The sequence below is a fragment of the Ambystoma mexicanum genome, chromosome 6q (assembly GCF_040938575.1).
Source record: "Ambystoma mexicanum isolate Mex_15411 chromosome 6q, UKY_AmexF1_1, whole genome shotgun sequence".
In the NCBI taxonomy this organism is placed as follows: domain Eukaryota; kingdom Metazoa; phylum Chordata; class Amphibia; order Caudata; family Ambystomatidae; genus Ambystoma; species Ambystoma mexicanum.
The window spans coordinates 1,196,642,618-1,196,656,396 of NC_090937.1; the positions used below are offsets into that span (position 1 = coordinate 1,196,642,618).

A 13,779-nucleotide genomic window follows, 5' to 3' on the forward strand; every position below is an offset into this window, starting at 1 on the left:
AAATGAAATCTGTAACATCCAGGATTGCACATTGGAGAGACACCTTAATAAAGACATATATACTTGAGCCCGGAAACACACACTTGTACTACTACATTGATGGTTGGTGTCCAAATGGCTGATAAAATATTAAAAGTTAAGGTCGTAGAGCATATTTATGTGGAATCTGGCTGGTGAAAGATGAACACATTGAGAGCAGTACTCAAAACAAGCCTAGGCTAACTGTGCACACAGAAACCAGGGCTAGGAGACTAGAATGGTGAGCAATGGTGGGCGGTGATGTTTTAAGATAGTCGCCTCTCACTGTTCCAGTCTCTTGCTGGATGCATCTGTTGCGTTTCTGGCTTTTTTCATCCCGCACTACCCTTATACTTTGTCCTATGATTTGGTGATGGGTTGGGGGCAACGCTAAACATCAGAAATAGATATAACACTCTGTTTCTGATTATCTAAGATCATGGTATGATGGGGACGTTCATGGAACCCCTTTGTAGGTGTTAGTGAATGAAAGGTGGCTAGTGCAAGTGATTTTCAAGATTTCTCCTCACGAGGTTGAGGCTGAGGAATGGGCTAGGTCCATGAAAGGTCCATGAAAGGCCTATTGGGCACGAACGCGAAGTTCATAACTATGGGTTGTGCTTTGGGTGACAGTTTTAGCCAATGCTTTAAGTGAGAAAGGGAGGGTGGGCTGCAATGCGGTGCGTAGCATACAGAGCACTGGGTGTGGCCTAAGAGGGCAGCTTCTTGGGAAAAGGCCGCGTGCCGCAAACAAAATAATATATAACTCGGCAAAAACATGACTGAATAAGGTCTGTCTCACACCCAAATGATTGCAGTCGCTGCATTATGTATGTTGTATGTGAGAATCTCCCATGTAGCGAAAGGAAAATGGTGAAAAGAACACTGCAACCATTTTACTTTTGTGCGAGATTATGAAAAAAAACACACATGCAACAGAGTAAGGGTGGTTTCATTCCAAAACATTTTGTTCAGTTGTAAAAAGAAATGTGGAATTGACAGCCCACCTATACGTTGCTTTCTTTCTTTGCACTCTCCTTCATCATCCTTATTAATCAGATATGAAGGGATAGTAACATTCAAGACTGCTTGGTTCTGCTATTGAAACAGACATATCTAATTTGTGTTTCCCCTCCGTCTGAGTGCAGCGTTTCACTCCTTCCAAGCCACAATCTCACGTTCTAAGGCTATTCGGGGAGCTCTCCTTGAGCGGGGGAAATCTGCTATCCTTTCTTTTGTTGGCCCGCTCCTCCTTTTGTTCCATAACTGTGGCGCTGACCCCCAGGCAGGCAGCCTTTTCGCATGCTCCTGAGCTGTTATCCTCTCGCTTCCTGCCCCTCCACTGCTGACAGATGAGAAAAGCAAGATTTGTGTTGGTGTAAATCCCCTGAAGCAGGGTGCATGCACGGGAGATGTCAGCCCTGCTCAATAGACTAGGGCAAGTGAGGACTCATGGAGACTTCAAATGCTCTCTTTCGGGGTGGATTAGCAGGGGACTTATGGGAGCCTGGGCAGAGCCCCGGTTCTGAATGTTTTCGGAGATTCAACGAGACTCTGCCCTGACTAGCCCTGTCCCCCTTACAGCTCTGGTTTTAGGTCGGCAGGGTTAGTCATGATTGCTTGCCTTCTAATCATGTTGTTATATTAGGAATAACGTATGTGTCCAGGTAGTATTTGCCATTATTAGTCCTGGGTGCGGACACACCCAATCTGCCAACAAGTGTACTATGCCACGAAGAAACAAGCTCTGCCAAAGCCAATAGTTTGGGTTTTTGTTTTGGCATGGGAAAGGCACTTGCCAGGAACTGGTGTAGTGGCATTAACTAGCCATTGATGGTAGCAGGTGCAAAATGGTGCACTTGGACATCTAATAGCAATGCATGGCAAATGCTTAATATGTATACACAAGCCAGAACTGTTGGCTTTACCAATGCTTGTTTTTAACAGGACTTCTATTAAGGACGTGCATAGTTCTTATAAATCAAAGGGCTAAAGACAGACATGGTTAAGACATTTTTATTACACTAGTAGAAGGGTTACAGCTCCAATTGAGTAATTAACTCTCAGAAGACTGCTTTGATAAAACAGTGGCAGGGACTTCCAGTGCCAAGTTTTTTTGTAAGTCTTCATTAAAGCAAGCTCAAAGAGTTCCCATGAGGAGTTGTTTTTGGTGTGGGATGGCAGGAATTGGATGGGAATGACCATAGCGATTAGCATGGTCAATGGGTGAGCAAATAGCCAAGCAACTACAAGGAGTTTGTACCTACTGGTATTACTTGTATCCCTAGCTGTACTCTATAGCAATAGTTTAACCTCCGAGGTAGCACAACTGACACCTAATAGCACAAACTAAATAAGGGCCCCATTTTATTGCAAATATCTACTGCAATGTAGCTTCGAATTTAAGAATGCATCTGTGGAAATGCACTGTTTAAGTGTACTGTCTCGCTGAGGTTGCTGTGTTGCTGCTGTGACTCCGAACGCTGGTGCTGGTGCTGACACAAACTCTGAAGCTATACAAACAAACTTAAAGGTGAAGATTGCCCCTGGAAGTGCATGAGGATTGTGGACTGGTGTGTGGGAATTCCCCTAGCAACCCATAGCAACCCACAGTAATTGGGCGTTTTTGTTTTCACTTTGTTTTCAGGAAACAAACAGTGGACTTGAAAAAATAACGTGTCTAAACCCCATCTCCATTTCCCAGTTTTCCTTTAACTAACATGCGCATGCGCATTTGTGCGCGCGCATCTGTGGAAGTGCACTGTTTAAGTGTACTGTCTCGCTATCTAGCGAGATAGCGTGTAGCGAGGAGCCATTATTAATCAGTACCTAGCACTTTAACAAGGTAATTTGGATAAAGTGTATCATTAGCAAACACATTTTGTAGTAACTGTCAGACCATTTAGACATCTGAATACTTGAAGGATGTACTTAAATGTGTTCAGTGAGTAACTCGTAAAGAAAGTGTGTGTGTGTGCTTTGAAAAACCTTAATATTGGCGGCAAAAGTGATTTAATAACAATAGGAACATATATTAGAGAAAGCGGCGCCGAACCAATATTTCTTGGCTCTGAAAGCATAGATTGTGGCAAAGGCAGCTCACTAACTCATTGTTTTTGTGCAACTTGAAACTTGATAAACCACATATAAAATGGCATCCAAACGAGTACCGCTTTGCCGCCATTTGTTCCACGTGATTCGCTTCTGCTTTGTCATTGACACTTCTTGGAAGTAAGTTGTTGCAAAAATCTCGTGTTTACCCTTCCGCACAAACTATATAGATTAGAGCCTAACTCCAACAAAGAGCTTGTTTGAAACAAGGGGCCAAATTCAAGTGAACCGTTCAAGAATGACCTCGTTTAGGTCTTAAAAGCTCACGTCTAACATGCCACCCATTGTACCGTTGAATTTGATTCCACTTCCACAATCATCCCTTCCTGGGCTTCCTTATTCTGCCTTACCTCAATCTTTCTTTTCAGCTATGTCTGTCACCCCCCGGCCCCCACACAGACAAACTCACTTTCCGTTTAATGTTGCTGCTGACAACATAAGCATGCCCCTGCCGGAGTCCCCGGCAAACTGCTCATTTCATGAAACAAGCACCCCTTCACCTTTAACCATAGGAACAATTAGCACTCTTCCTCGAACTTCCCTGAAACTTCCCAACAATCGTCCAATCTCTGATTTGACAATGGTGGAATCGACTAAAAATTGTCCCATAGTGCAACATCTGAATATGACGATTTCCCCTATTGCTTTTCCTGATCTATCATCAGACTCTATTGTCATATCCATACATGCAAGCACAGGTGATTCAGCCCTCAGTTCTAGAGAGCTGAATCGTGCCCCTAGTGTGTCTTTTGTGCTTTCTATTCCCAATGACATGCCGTCAATGACAATGCTCAAGTCTTTTGCATTACAGACTCCACGGCCCAATAGGCCCTATTCTGCTGATGATGCCGCTTACACGTTGCTCATGATCCAACCCACCTTAACGGCTATTAACAATGCTACGTACAGTCTATGCAAATTATTCGAAGCATTGGATGCAAAAGTAACCCAGCAACCAATTTGAAGAATTAATGAAATGGCTCTCTATGCAACAACTTACTAAAGTGTCTCAAAGTATTGACAAAATTGATGAGTCCCTTATTATGTTACCTAATGCTGTGGTGCCACGCAATGAAACTCCTTGTCCTTCACCATTACCAACACCTTCTACAGCTCAGGTTGTTCCTGTTGTGTTGGCTCCATTTCCACTTCCGCCCATATCGGGCATCATAGGTCTCGAACCTATTCCGACTGATCCCATGAGTCAACCAGCAGTCTTAGAATCCATGAGTGAAACAATGGGTAATCCCATTGAAACAACATCGGTCCCCCAATCTACACTGAATAGTAATCAGGGTCTCAGTCAGCAGCTAAAATGAAAAGGTAGAAATCCTAAATGCAAAAAGAACATCAAGAAAACTTTGATACCCATAAAAAAACAAAAAACATGATTGGTTGCAAAATTCAAAAAGCACATTGTCCACTTTCTTAAAAGCGCTTGGCAAATCCTCTACTGCGGTAGATAAACGTATCACCAGTGCCATGCCTCCTGTGAGGGAGGTACAGTTGACGACTGGAGGAGCAACTGCACAACCCTGTCCTAAATTGCCCATCACAGGGAGTCAAAATGCACCCAGTGTTCTCATGTCACCTTTGACTCAATTGGTAAACGCTTTATGTAATTTACAAAAATCTTTTGCTCCTTTCTTGCTAACAGACAAGTGTAGCACGTCTGTCACCAGTCAGAATCCAGTGATTGCTGGTTCCAGTGCACAAATTCATGTACCATTGCAAGTCTCCTCCCTACCCATTCCACCACCTAAGTCGGTCTCCTTTGCACCCATGTCACAAACAATTCCCTCTTTGAATGTCCCAACCCAACAAACCCTTATGGACGAACTCAAAAAAGTTGACAAATACCTATCGTCCAAATTGGTGGATACAATTGTTCCCTCCAAATCTGTTCCTGTCCACCACAGTGTTGAACAAAGCAGTAGCCAACACGAGCTTGGTGAGCACTCACAGTCCCTCAGAGCAGCCTCCCATGATGCCCTGACTCCAAGACAGAGAGAGACTGTTGATTTCTCAACTGTCTTCAATAATGAGAAATGGACTCCAGGTAAAACTGATAAGCGATGGCAATCACGTCATACTCACCCACAAAGGGCTACATTTCACACCTTAATTCTCAAATGTAGAGAAGGCAACCATCCGGTATATGATCTCAATCAAAGGAGTGTTTTGAACATATTTGGGGATATAGAAGAATTATGTAACATCACGACAGATGATATCGACCAAGTAGAATTTCTTACTGACTCCCCACTTACAATAGTACGACTCTGGATTCCATCGGGGATAGTCTTTCAATCTATCTGGCGCAACAAAATGGTCCTATTTAATATGGGGTTCCTATTAGCCGAAGACCCAGAAATTGCTTGCACGACTCTCAAAAGACCAATTACGATACCGAAAATCTATCCGGGTAAACACAGCGACTCTCGGGAAGCAAGGCCATTTGAAACCTCTAGACAATAACCACCAAAAAGTGATACCACAAGCCGAATAAATGTTGTAAGTTGGAACACTAGGGGGCACAAGCATTTAACTGTCTCTTTTTGAGACAACTCTGTACATCACCACATCATAGCGTTGCAATAAATTTGGCTTACAACACCTCCACTATGGGACAATTTTGAAATGGCCCTCATTCCAGCAATTCCCACTGGAGTTAATTAATATTACAAAGGGCTTTTCAATTGCTCCAAGGGCTTCTGTTGGAGCACACATCCAACTAGTTCGAATTTCAAATAACGATATGATTTTTGCCCTAGTTAACATCTATTGCAATCCGAACAGCATGTCTGACAATATCTTTTTCGAGGGCCTCCTTGACATGTTTCACATTATTCTCATGGACAAATTGGTCACATATACTATTGTCTTAGGTGATTTAAATCTAAATTGCTTGAAAGTGGGTCGACAAAGCCAAGGGGTTCGCAAATGGTTATCAATCATGAATGAACCTAATTACCACATGGTTAATGGTTCAGTCAAAGGTGATGTCCCCCCGCATTACACCTGGTATCGTGGGGAGGCAAACAGTATTATTGATTACATATATGTTGACTCTAATCTAAGTTCACTCACTGAGCTTTTTACCGTAAAAGACCATCCAAATAGCGATCATTGTATGCTGGTCCTTCAGCTCAAATTGAAATCTCTGTCTTCCCTGTCGAGATCTATATAACACCAACAATTTGATAGTTAATAACTCTCGCACTCGCTTAAAGTGGTCAGCATGCACTTTGCACCAATTTGAGAAACTAATTGCGGTTAAGGCTTATCATCATGGTGCTAATGATTATACTGATGTGTTGCATACAATTGCCCAAACGGTAGTCAATCCTCCGTTTAATGTTGTCAAACACACTCATGTCTTTAATGCTACCGTCTTCAAAAAGAAGGCAGAGTTCGGGATGTTAAAAAGGCAAATCCTACAGTCTGACTCTGTCAATAAGTGGCATGCCCTAAAGTCAGCTAAATGTAAATACAAGAACTGGCTCAGTGGACAAAAATCCATACTTTTTCAACATGATAGCGAAACAGTGACCTATGCCATGCGAAATAAAAATTCGGCGAGAATGTGGTTTCTCTTGAACAACCACACCTGCCACCAGCAAGCAGATGCCCAACTTAACGGCGTAGCTGAGCACGTGTGGATCAAGCATTTCTCCACCTTATATGCCGATCCCCAATATGCAAATCTCAAGTACAATTTGTTATCCAAATCATCTTGGGGATTAGAAGCCTCAGAGAAAGTCATCTATGACATCATCAAGAAACTAAGCTCCTCGAGAGCCGAGGGTCCTGATGGTTTATCAAACCATATGTTTAAATTACATCCATTCAGATGGGCCCACATTTTGTCCATAATTTCTCGAGACATTCTGTCCACTCGTGTTATTCCACCCTCATGGAAGACATCAATAATAATTCCTGTATTCAAAAATGCCACTTCTGTTCAAATACGCATCACTTTAGACGGCATTCTAATGGAAAAAATTCCCACACATCGTGGTCTCAAGCAGGGATGCTCGTTAGCATCTGCAGTGTTTAACTATTACATTCACAATGTGAAAACTCTGTTGGGATGTGTTATATCAGATTCCCCAAAACTGAATGGTCAACAAGTGCAATCCTTGATGTACGCTGACGACCTTGTTCTCATCTCCAGAACTCAGGTCGGGCTACAACGGCTATTGAGTACATTTCAAGAATATGTCAAACTTAATGAATTATCTATAAATTTGACTAAATCTCGAATTGTTCAGTATTCCCCCAAACGTGCGGGGCCGCTGACATACATGTGGACCATTGGTGCAATCCCAATTAGTGTGGTACCAAATTATTGTTATCTGGGTACGATCTTTGATGGACAGCAAGGAGCACACGAGCAGACTGAGAGAGTGGAGGCCAAGTTGGCATCAGCCATTTCCCAGACACGCATAATACATAAATATGGAAAGTTCTCCATTTTACCGGCCTGCCACTTCTGGACTAAAAAAATAGTCCCTATTCTTTTGTATGGCCTCAAAACTTTCCCTGTGGCCGCAAAGTTTAAATTCATACTTTGGGAAGCAACATTCTGGTGTAAATTCCTTCATCTTCCCCAATGTACTCCGATACCGTGGATGAGATATGAACTTGGCCTACTATCCCTCGAAGCCCAATATAGCTGGCGTATGTGTGCTCTGTTTAGGAAATGTCTCATGGCATCAAATGATAATACACTGCTTGAAACTCTTTCGCAGTATCTCTTCTTAAAGAAACAATCCAAGTTTATCTTGAATTGGCTCGATAACGTCTATGTAACATTAGCGAAAGCTGAAATTTTGATGAATTTGTTGGTGTATAATCCAGACCAAGCAAAATCCAAAATCTACCAAACTGATTGGATTAACACTTGTGAATTATGTCGAGCATATTGTGATGGAAATGATGCACGATTTCCTCCAAAAAAACTAAGCATTCTGCCCAAGTATCTCATTCAAGCTCCTTCCCCGCAATTCCGGAGTGGAATACTCCGTCTTCGATTCAATCTGTGGCTAACACGTGATATCAAAGCAAGACGAGGAGTAGTTAAATCTGACCAAAATGTATGCCGTTTCTGTAAAGACAAATCCAAGAGTGAGACTCTCGCACACTTGTTGAGAGAGTGTGGAACGTTACTACCACAGAGACTAACAGCGTTCACCAGACATTGCCAATATTTGGGAAATATTTCGCAACTTGAATTCTGGGCAGCCTTACTAGGTTGTAACAATCTAGCAGTTTAAATTGCAGCCGTAAACTTTTTAACTAGTCTAAACTTGGAGGGTGATAATTTAGAACAGTAATCTCTTTGTGAGCGTTCAACTAGCAAATCTAAATGTGTACATAGATAATCCAGAGGTTCCATCAATTGGGTATACTTGACACATATTTTAACCTGCATTTACCTCAAATTATATTTTTCTCCTATGAATCCTATGAATCACATGAAATGGAAGAGAATGAGATCTTCCGGTTCTTTTAATGTTTTTAGAAATGTTTTTGGGTTCTTGTATTAATTTTGTTTCTGTTGTTAGGGTTTGTTGTAAACAATTGTTTGTCATTTATGCACTAACTTTTAGTTTTGTATAATGAATTGTCTACGTATTTTGATGATATGGTCATATGTTTTGTAAGCATTCGGTTTGAAAGGTTGATTAAATTCAACCATATCAAATAAAAAAAAATAAAAAATAAAAAAAAAATTAAGAATGGGGCCATAGCCTCTTTCCATACATGTTTGATTTCTATAGGGCATGTGCTACCCTTGTGCATCTCCTATTGTAAATTGCTGTGCATTGTTTCCAGGTACATTGGAAGAGTTTTAGCTGACTGGTCAGGCCCAATTGGAGAGTATCCCTTTATGAGTCGTTGTGTGAATCTACAACAACAAAATGAATCTTTCAAATGAACTAATTCTGAAAATAATAGTGTTTCTTTCAATGCTATTGATTTTTGCCACAGAGATGAACAGAAGATGGTGTACAATTGAGGGAGGTTTCTTAAGTTATTACGAAAACGATAAGACAGCTACTCCAAACGGAATGATTGATCTCAATGAAGTTATCTGCCTTGACATACATAAGGCCGGTGCGTACCTCAACACAGGGTAAGCGAGATTATGAGATACATTATACATTATAATATTAGATGAACTGTTCAATGTATTTGTTATTATTCTATGTGTTTGCCCTTCTTTCACTAACCATGTCTAATGCTTTGAACATGTGAACTGCCATACTTAGGTTAGTATCATCCACAAAAATGCTAAGAATATTGAAAAGAAGCTTTGTCATGTTTGGTAGACGGTCATGAGGAAAAAGGCCCTCCCTGCTTCAGCTAGTTGCTGATGTGATTTTCTATGAAAGCAGGTTTGTTGCAGCATTACAGTGAGTTAGGCTTATTGCAGGGTGCATGCACAATGAAGTAATAGGAATAATAATTATGTTTTTCATAGTGTTGCTGTCGGTGTCCGGACATTTCATCGAAAAAAATTCATCGACAGGACATTTGGTCGATGTAATTTTGTCGAAAACCAAATGGTCGAATTTTTGTTTTTATTTATATATATATGTTTTAGGTTGTAGTTTAGGAAAAAAAGGGTTTTTTAGAAAAAAAAGGGGTTTGGAGGGCCCCGCCCCAAAAAAAAGGGGGTAAAAATAAAATAAAAAAAAATTCGACCATTTGGTTTTCGACCAAATTGGTTCGACCATTTGTCCAGTCGACCAATTTTTTTCGATCACATGTCTGGTAACTGTTGCTGTCACCGGAAGTCCTGTTTCAGAATTCCTGAAAACCAATGTTATATATTAACATTATTAGTATCACCGAATGTAGTATGGCATTTATTGGCTGGAGGTGGAGGGTATGGGCTGAGTCGACTCGGCCAGGGTATCTTCCCAGAATGCACAGCATCATAGTATTCCAAATATGAGCTTGTTGCACTTGATCTACCCTTTCAGCTACTGACTAGGCCTGGATGAACTTCTCCATATCTGGCCTTTAATAGAATACACATCTTTTGGAAAATATGTGTCCCTACCATGAGAAAGGATTTTCTTTTTGGGTGACAATTAATTAGGGACGTCATTTGTGGATTGATAGGGGTCGCAACTGCAAGCCGTTGCAGCCGTTACCCTGGCCGTCTCCCTTGTGACCCCTGTATTTAAAAAAAGAGTCAAAACGGAAGCTGCGGGCAGTGGCGTAGCAGGGCCCCCGTGGCCCGCAGACTCAGCAACACAGTGAGGCGAGGCCGTGAGTGTCAAGCATGGCTGTCTGCCTTCTGCCTTGCTGCATGCATACACTGCATGCATGCACAGTTAAGGTGAGAAAGCAAGCCCTGCATGAGCACCTCACAAGTCCAGCACATTTAAGGGCTACCACCCAACTCTTGATGAGGCACTATGTTATTTATTGACTTGTTGTATCGTATTCTGTTGTATGAGCTGAACTGAATTATTTGAATATTGTAAGTTGTAGTTGAAGTGTTTACTGGTAGGTTGCATTTGTAGGATTATTTTGTTTTCTTCCTTGTTAATACCCTTGTTTCTTCACTTAGTTGTCCACTTGCAGTTTTGCTAGTGGTTTTCAGGGTTCTCAGCCTCACATGGTTCATGTAGCTTTCAGCCTTTATGGCTATTTCAATGGCTCATTGGCTGCTATGTAGGCAGGGGATGAGGAAGAAGGCATACGGCAAGGAGGAAAAGGAGGGGGAGGAGGAAGAAGAGGAGATGAATTTCCCCTTCCAGGAGAAAGAGGACTCTCCCACAAGTGATGAGGTGGGGTAGCCTCCTGCTCAATGTAGTTGCCACTTGTCCAGCCCAGAACTCATAGGTCCACAGAACTGCTGTGTTGGCAGTTGAAGTGGAGGCCTTGGGAGAGGCCTTGGGAGTCAGGGAAGATACAGAACCATTGATGAATACCCTGGCACAGACACACAGAGAGGAATGGCTTCATATGGATGCCCCTCATGAGCCAGGGAGGAGTACGCAAGCATGATTGTCATCTGAGTGGAGGATTTGAACCTGAAGGAGATGTTTAGCTCTTGTCCTGACCATGGAGGTGGAAGTTATTTCCACCCAGCAAGGTGAGGGTGTAGCTTTGGGCAAGGTTCAGGACTATCACTACTCAGGGGCAGAACCAGTCTGTGCAGGTTCCACAGCATCATGTGGACCCACCTGAGGAGCAGGGGGAAGAGGAGCAAGAAGGATAGATACAGGTGTGATGGAAATGCCAGGGGGCATCACAGAACAGCAATTGTAGCCCTCCATGCATCCTCACACATCCCACAGGGTCTTATATGTCGGAATATTGGTCCTGATACAAGAGAAGGCCATCTGCATGGTGGAAGGCACTGGCAAGCAGCTTGAGCTAGGGGACAAATCAATCAGAAAAGGGAACTGCACTGTAGGGATCATGGCAATGAGAAACTATGTGTGTCAGAGGCACATGTGAAAGTACCTAGAGTGTGTGCTCTCATGAAGCAGTGACCATGCAGAAGGAACCATTGTCCGCTTCAATGGTGGTGAAAAGGAGGAGGGTCAGTCTGATTTTTTGCATGCCAGGGCAGAGTCCCCACACCTATCCAGCCTGCCCAATTGACATTTCTAGTGGCAAAATTAGCCAACGGCAAGCCACTTTTGCTGTACCTTTCATCCTGTAGGACATTGTGCAGTGGAAATTACTAAGGCTGTCCTGGATGAATGACTGGCCTTATAGGGGGTTGGCCACACCTGAGAGAGTGGCAGTAGTCTGTGTTGGAGCTGCAGAAATGTATAAAATACTTTGTGGAATTGCTTGAGATCTTTAATGGGTGGCTGTGACTTTGAAAACACTCTGAAACTTTACTCGGCAGAATCTCCCTGTAACGAATACCTGAGAAACCTAGTGTTCAACTTCACCCTGTGAACAACCCCAAGAACCTTGAGGAATGGCTGCTCTCTGTTAGAAAATCCCAAGAACCTTTGTGAGCAGATGTCCCCTTTGAAAATACTCAAGATCCTTAAGGGGGTGGCTGTGAACTGTAAATGTAGAAGATGAAAACGATTGTCTCCCTCCTGTGGAAAGTCAAGCCCTTCCTCCCTCCCGACAGTTTTAGATCCACCGTTCAAGCACTGGTCCTATTCCACCTTATTGGTACATTGCCCTCCTTGAAGGCCTCCTGCCGTCCTCCCTTATGCCCCTGGGAAGTGTCCTACACATGGCTGCATGCCTCATCAAGGGTCTATGCAGATATGACCACATTACTCTGGCCCTCATCGACCTTCACTGGCTCCCACTGCATGCACACATCCCCCTCAATGCTTGCTGCATCATCTGTGAGACAGTCTCCCACAAGTCACCCAGCTACCTCGCAGAGAATCTCAGCATCTCTGGCAGATATCGCACCACCGGAAGCGCGGACACGTGCAGACTTAAAATATGTTGCTGCAAAAAGGAAAGGACCATAAAAAAGCCCCGTATGCCTATGCCCCAAGACTATTGAACCTCCTCCCCATCAGCATCAGACTCGCCCCCACTCTTACAATACAGAAAAGAAGTCAAGACCCACCACTTCAAGGAGACTCTTCTACTCACTGCCCCTTTCCTCACCACCACCACCACCACCCTGTACAGCTGTACCACTCATCTGTGCACCTCTGTATACTACCTCCACTGTAAATCTGTTCTGTTGGAACCTTTGAAAAGCACTCTTTTATTAATCTGTCCTGTTGTATAACTCTGTAAAGCGCTTCGTTGTGTATCTGTGTTGTTGTATACCTCTATAGATTTCGCTGTTGCTTCTTAAAGCTAGGCCCATGCTCAATTAATACAATAATAATAATAATAATAATAATAATAATAATAATAATAATAATAATAATAATAATAATAATAATAATAACAATAATAATAACAATGTGTGCAATCAGGATTGTAATTCTAATTATAATTGTTTTTTTATACAGTGCTTATACACAGGTGGGGTGCCTCAAAGCCTTCAGAAACATTAATCTAATGAGTGTTGTTAAGAAGGATGTCTGAACTCTGACCTGGAGGGGCAGAGGTTCAGAAGGCCAACCTAGTTTCTTGGAACAGGGTAACCTCTGGACAAGTCAGACCAATCAGGGTAGCTATGGCAGGCAGTCAAGACTAAGTCTCAAGAGGGGTGAGGGTGACTGAAGACCTCAATGAGCACACAAAGGATGGACACTTACACATTACTCCAGAAAGGTGTTATATTAAAAATAAAGACACATTTATTACAAGGCCTTCGTAACATAGACCATAGCAAAGAATCACAGTAACACTAGATTAAACCAATACATCACCATCAATACAATATATATATACAAGACCAATGGGGCCTAAGGGGTTAAAAACACGAAATATGTAGACCACCTAGATGGGGAGGAAAACAGACAGTGCAAGTAATCTTTAGCCCCAGTTCAACATCAAGAATACAACTAACTAAGAGGCAGTCCAAGCCCTTTGAAGAGAGGAGCCTTATGCTCAATAGTACATGTACGAGCTTGTGCCAATGGACACAATAGGGTCTCTTCAAGGGTCTCTAGAAGCTCAGGAAGGTGGATAAGGCGATGAAGAACAAGTTCCCAATCGCAATAGCTGTGGAACGGA

The 13,779-nt window shown here is 42.5% G+C and overlaps 1 protein-coding gene across 3 annotated transcripts in view; it reads left to right on the forward strand.

The window, feature by feature from the left end:
- The window catches only part of ARAP2 (ArfGAP with RhoGAP domain, ankyrin repeat and PH domain 2), a 1,740,202-nt gene that overhangs the window by 1,111,237 nt on the left and 615,186 nt on the right, over positions 1-13,779 (forward strand). For all 3 annotated transcript variants that reach the window (XM_069631830.1, XM_069631832.1, XM_069631831.1), the window contains one exon: positions 9,127-9,271. In XM_069631830.1, coding sequence (XP_069487931.1) covers positions 9,127-9,271 — 145 coding nt within the window. The remainder of the gene's footprint in view (positions 1-9,126; positions 9,272-13,779) is intronic.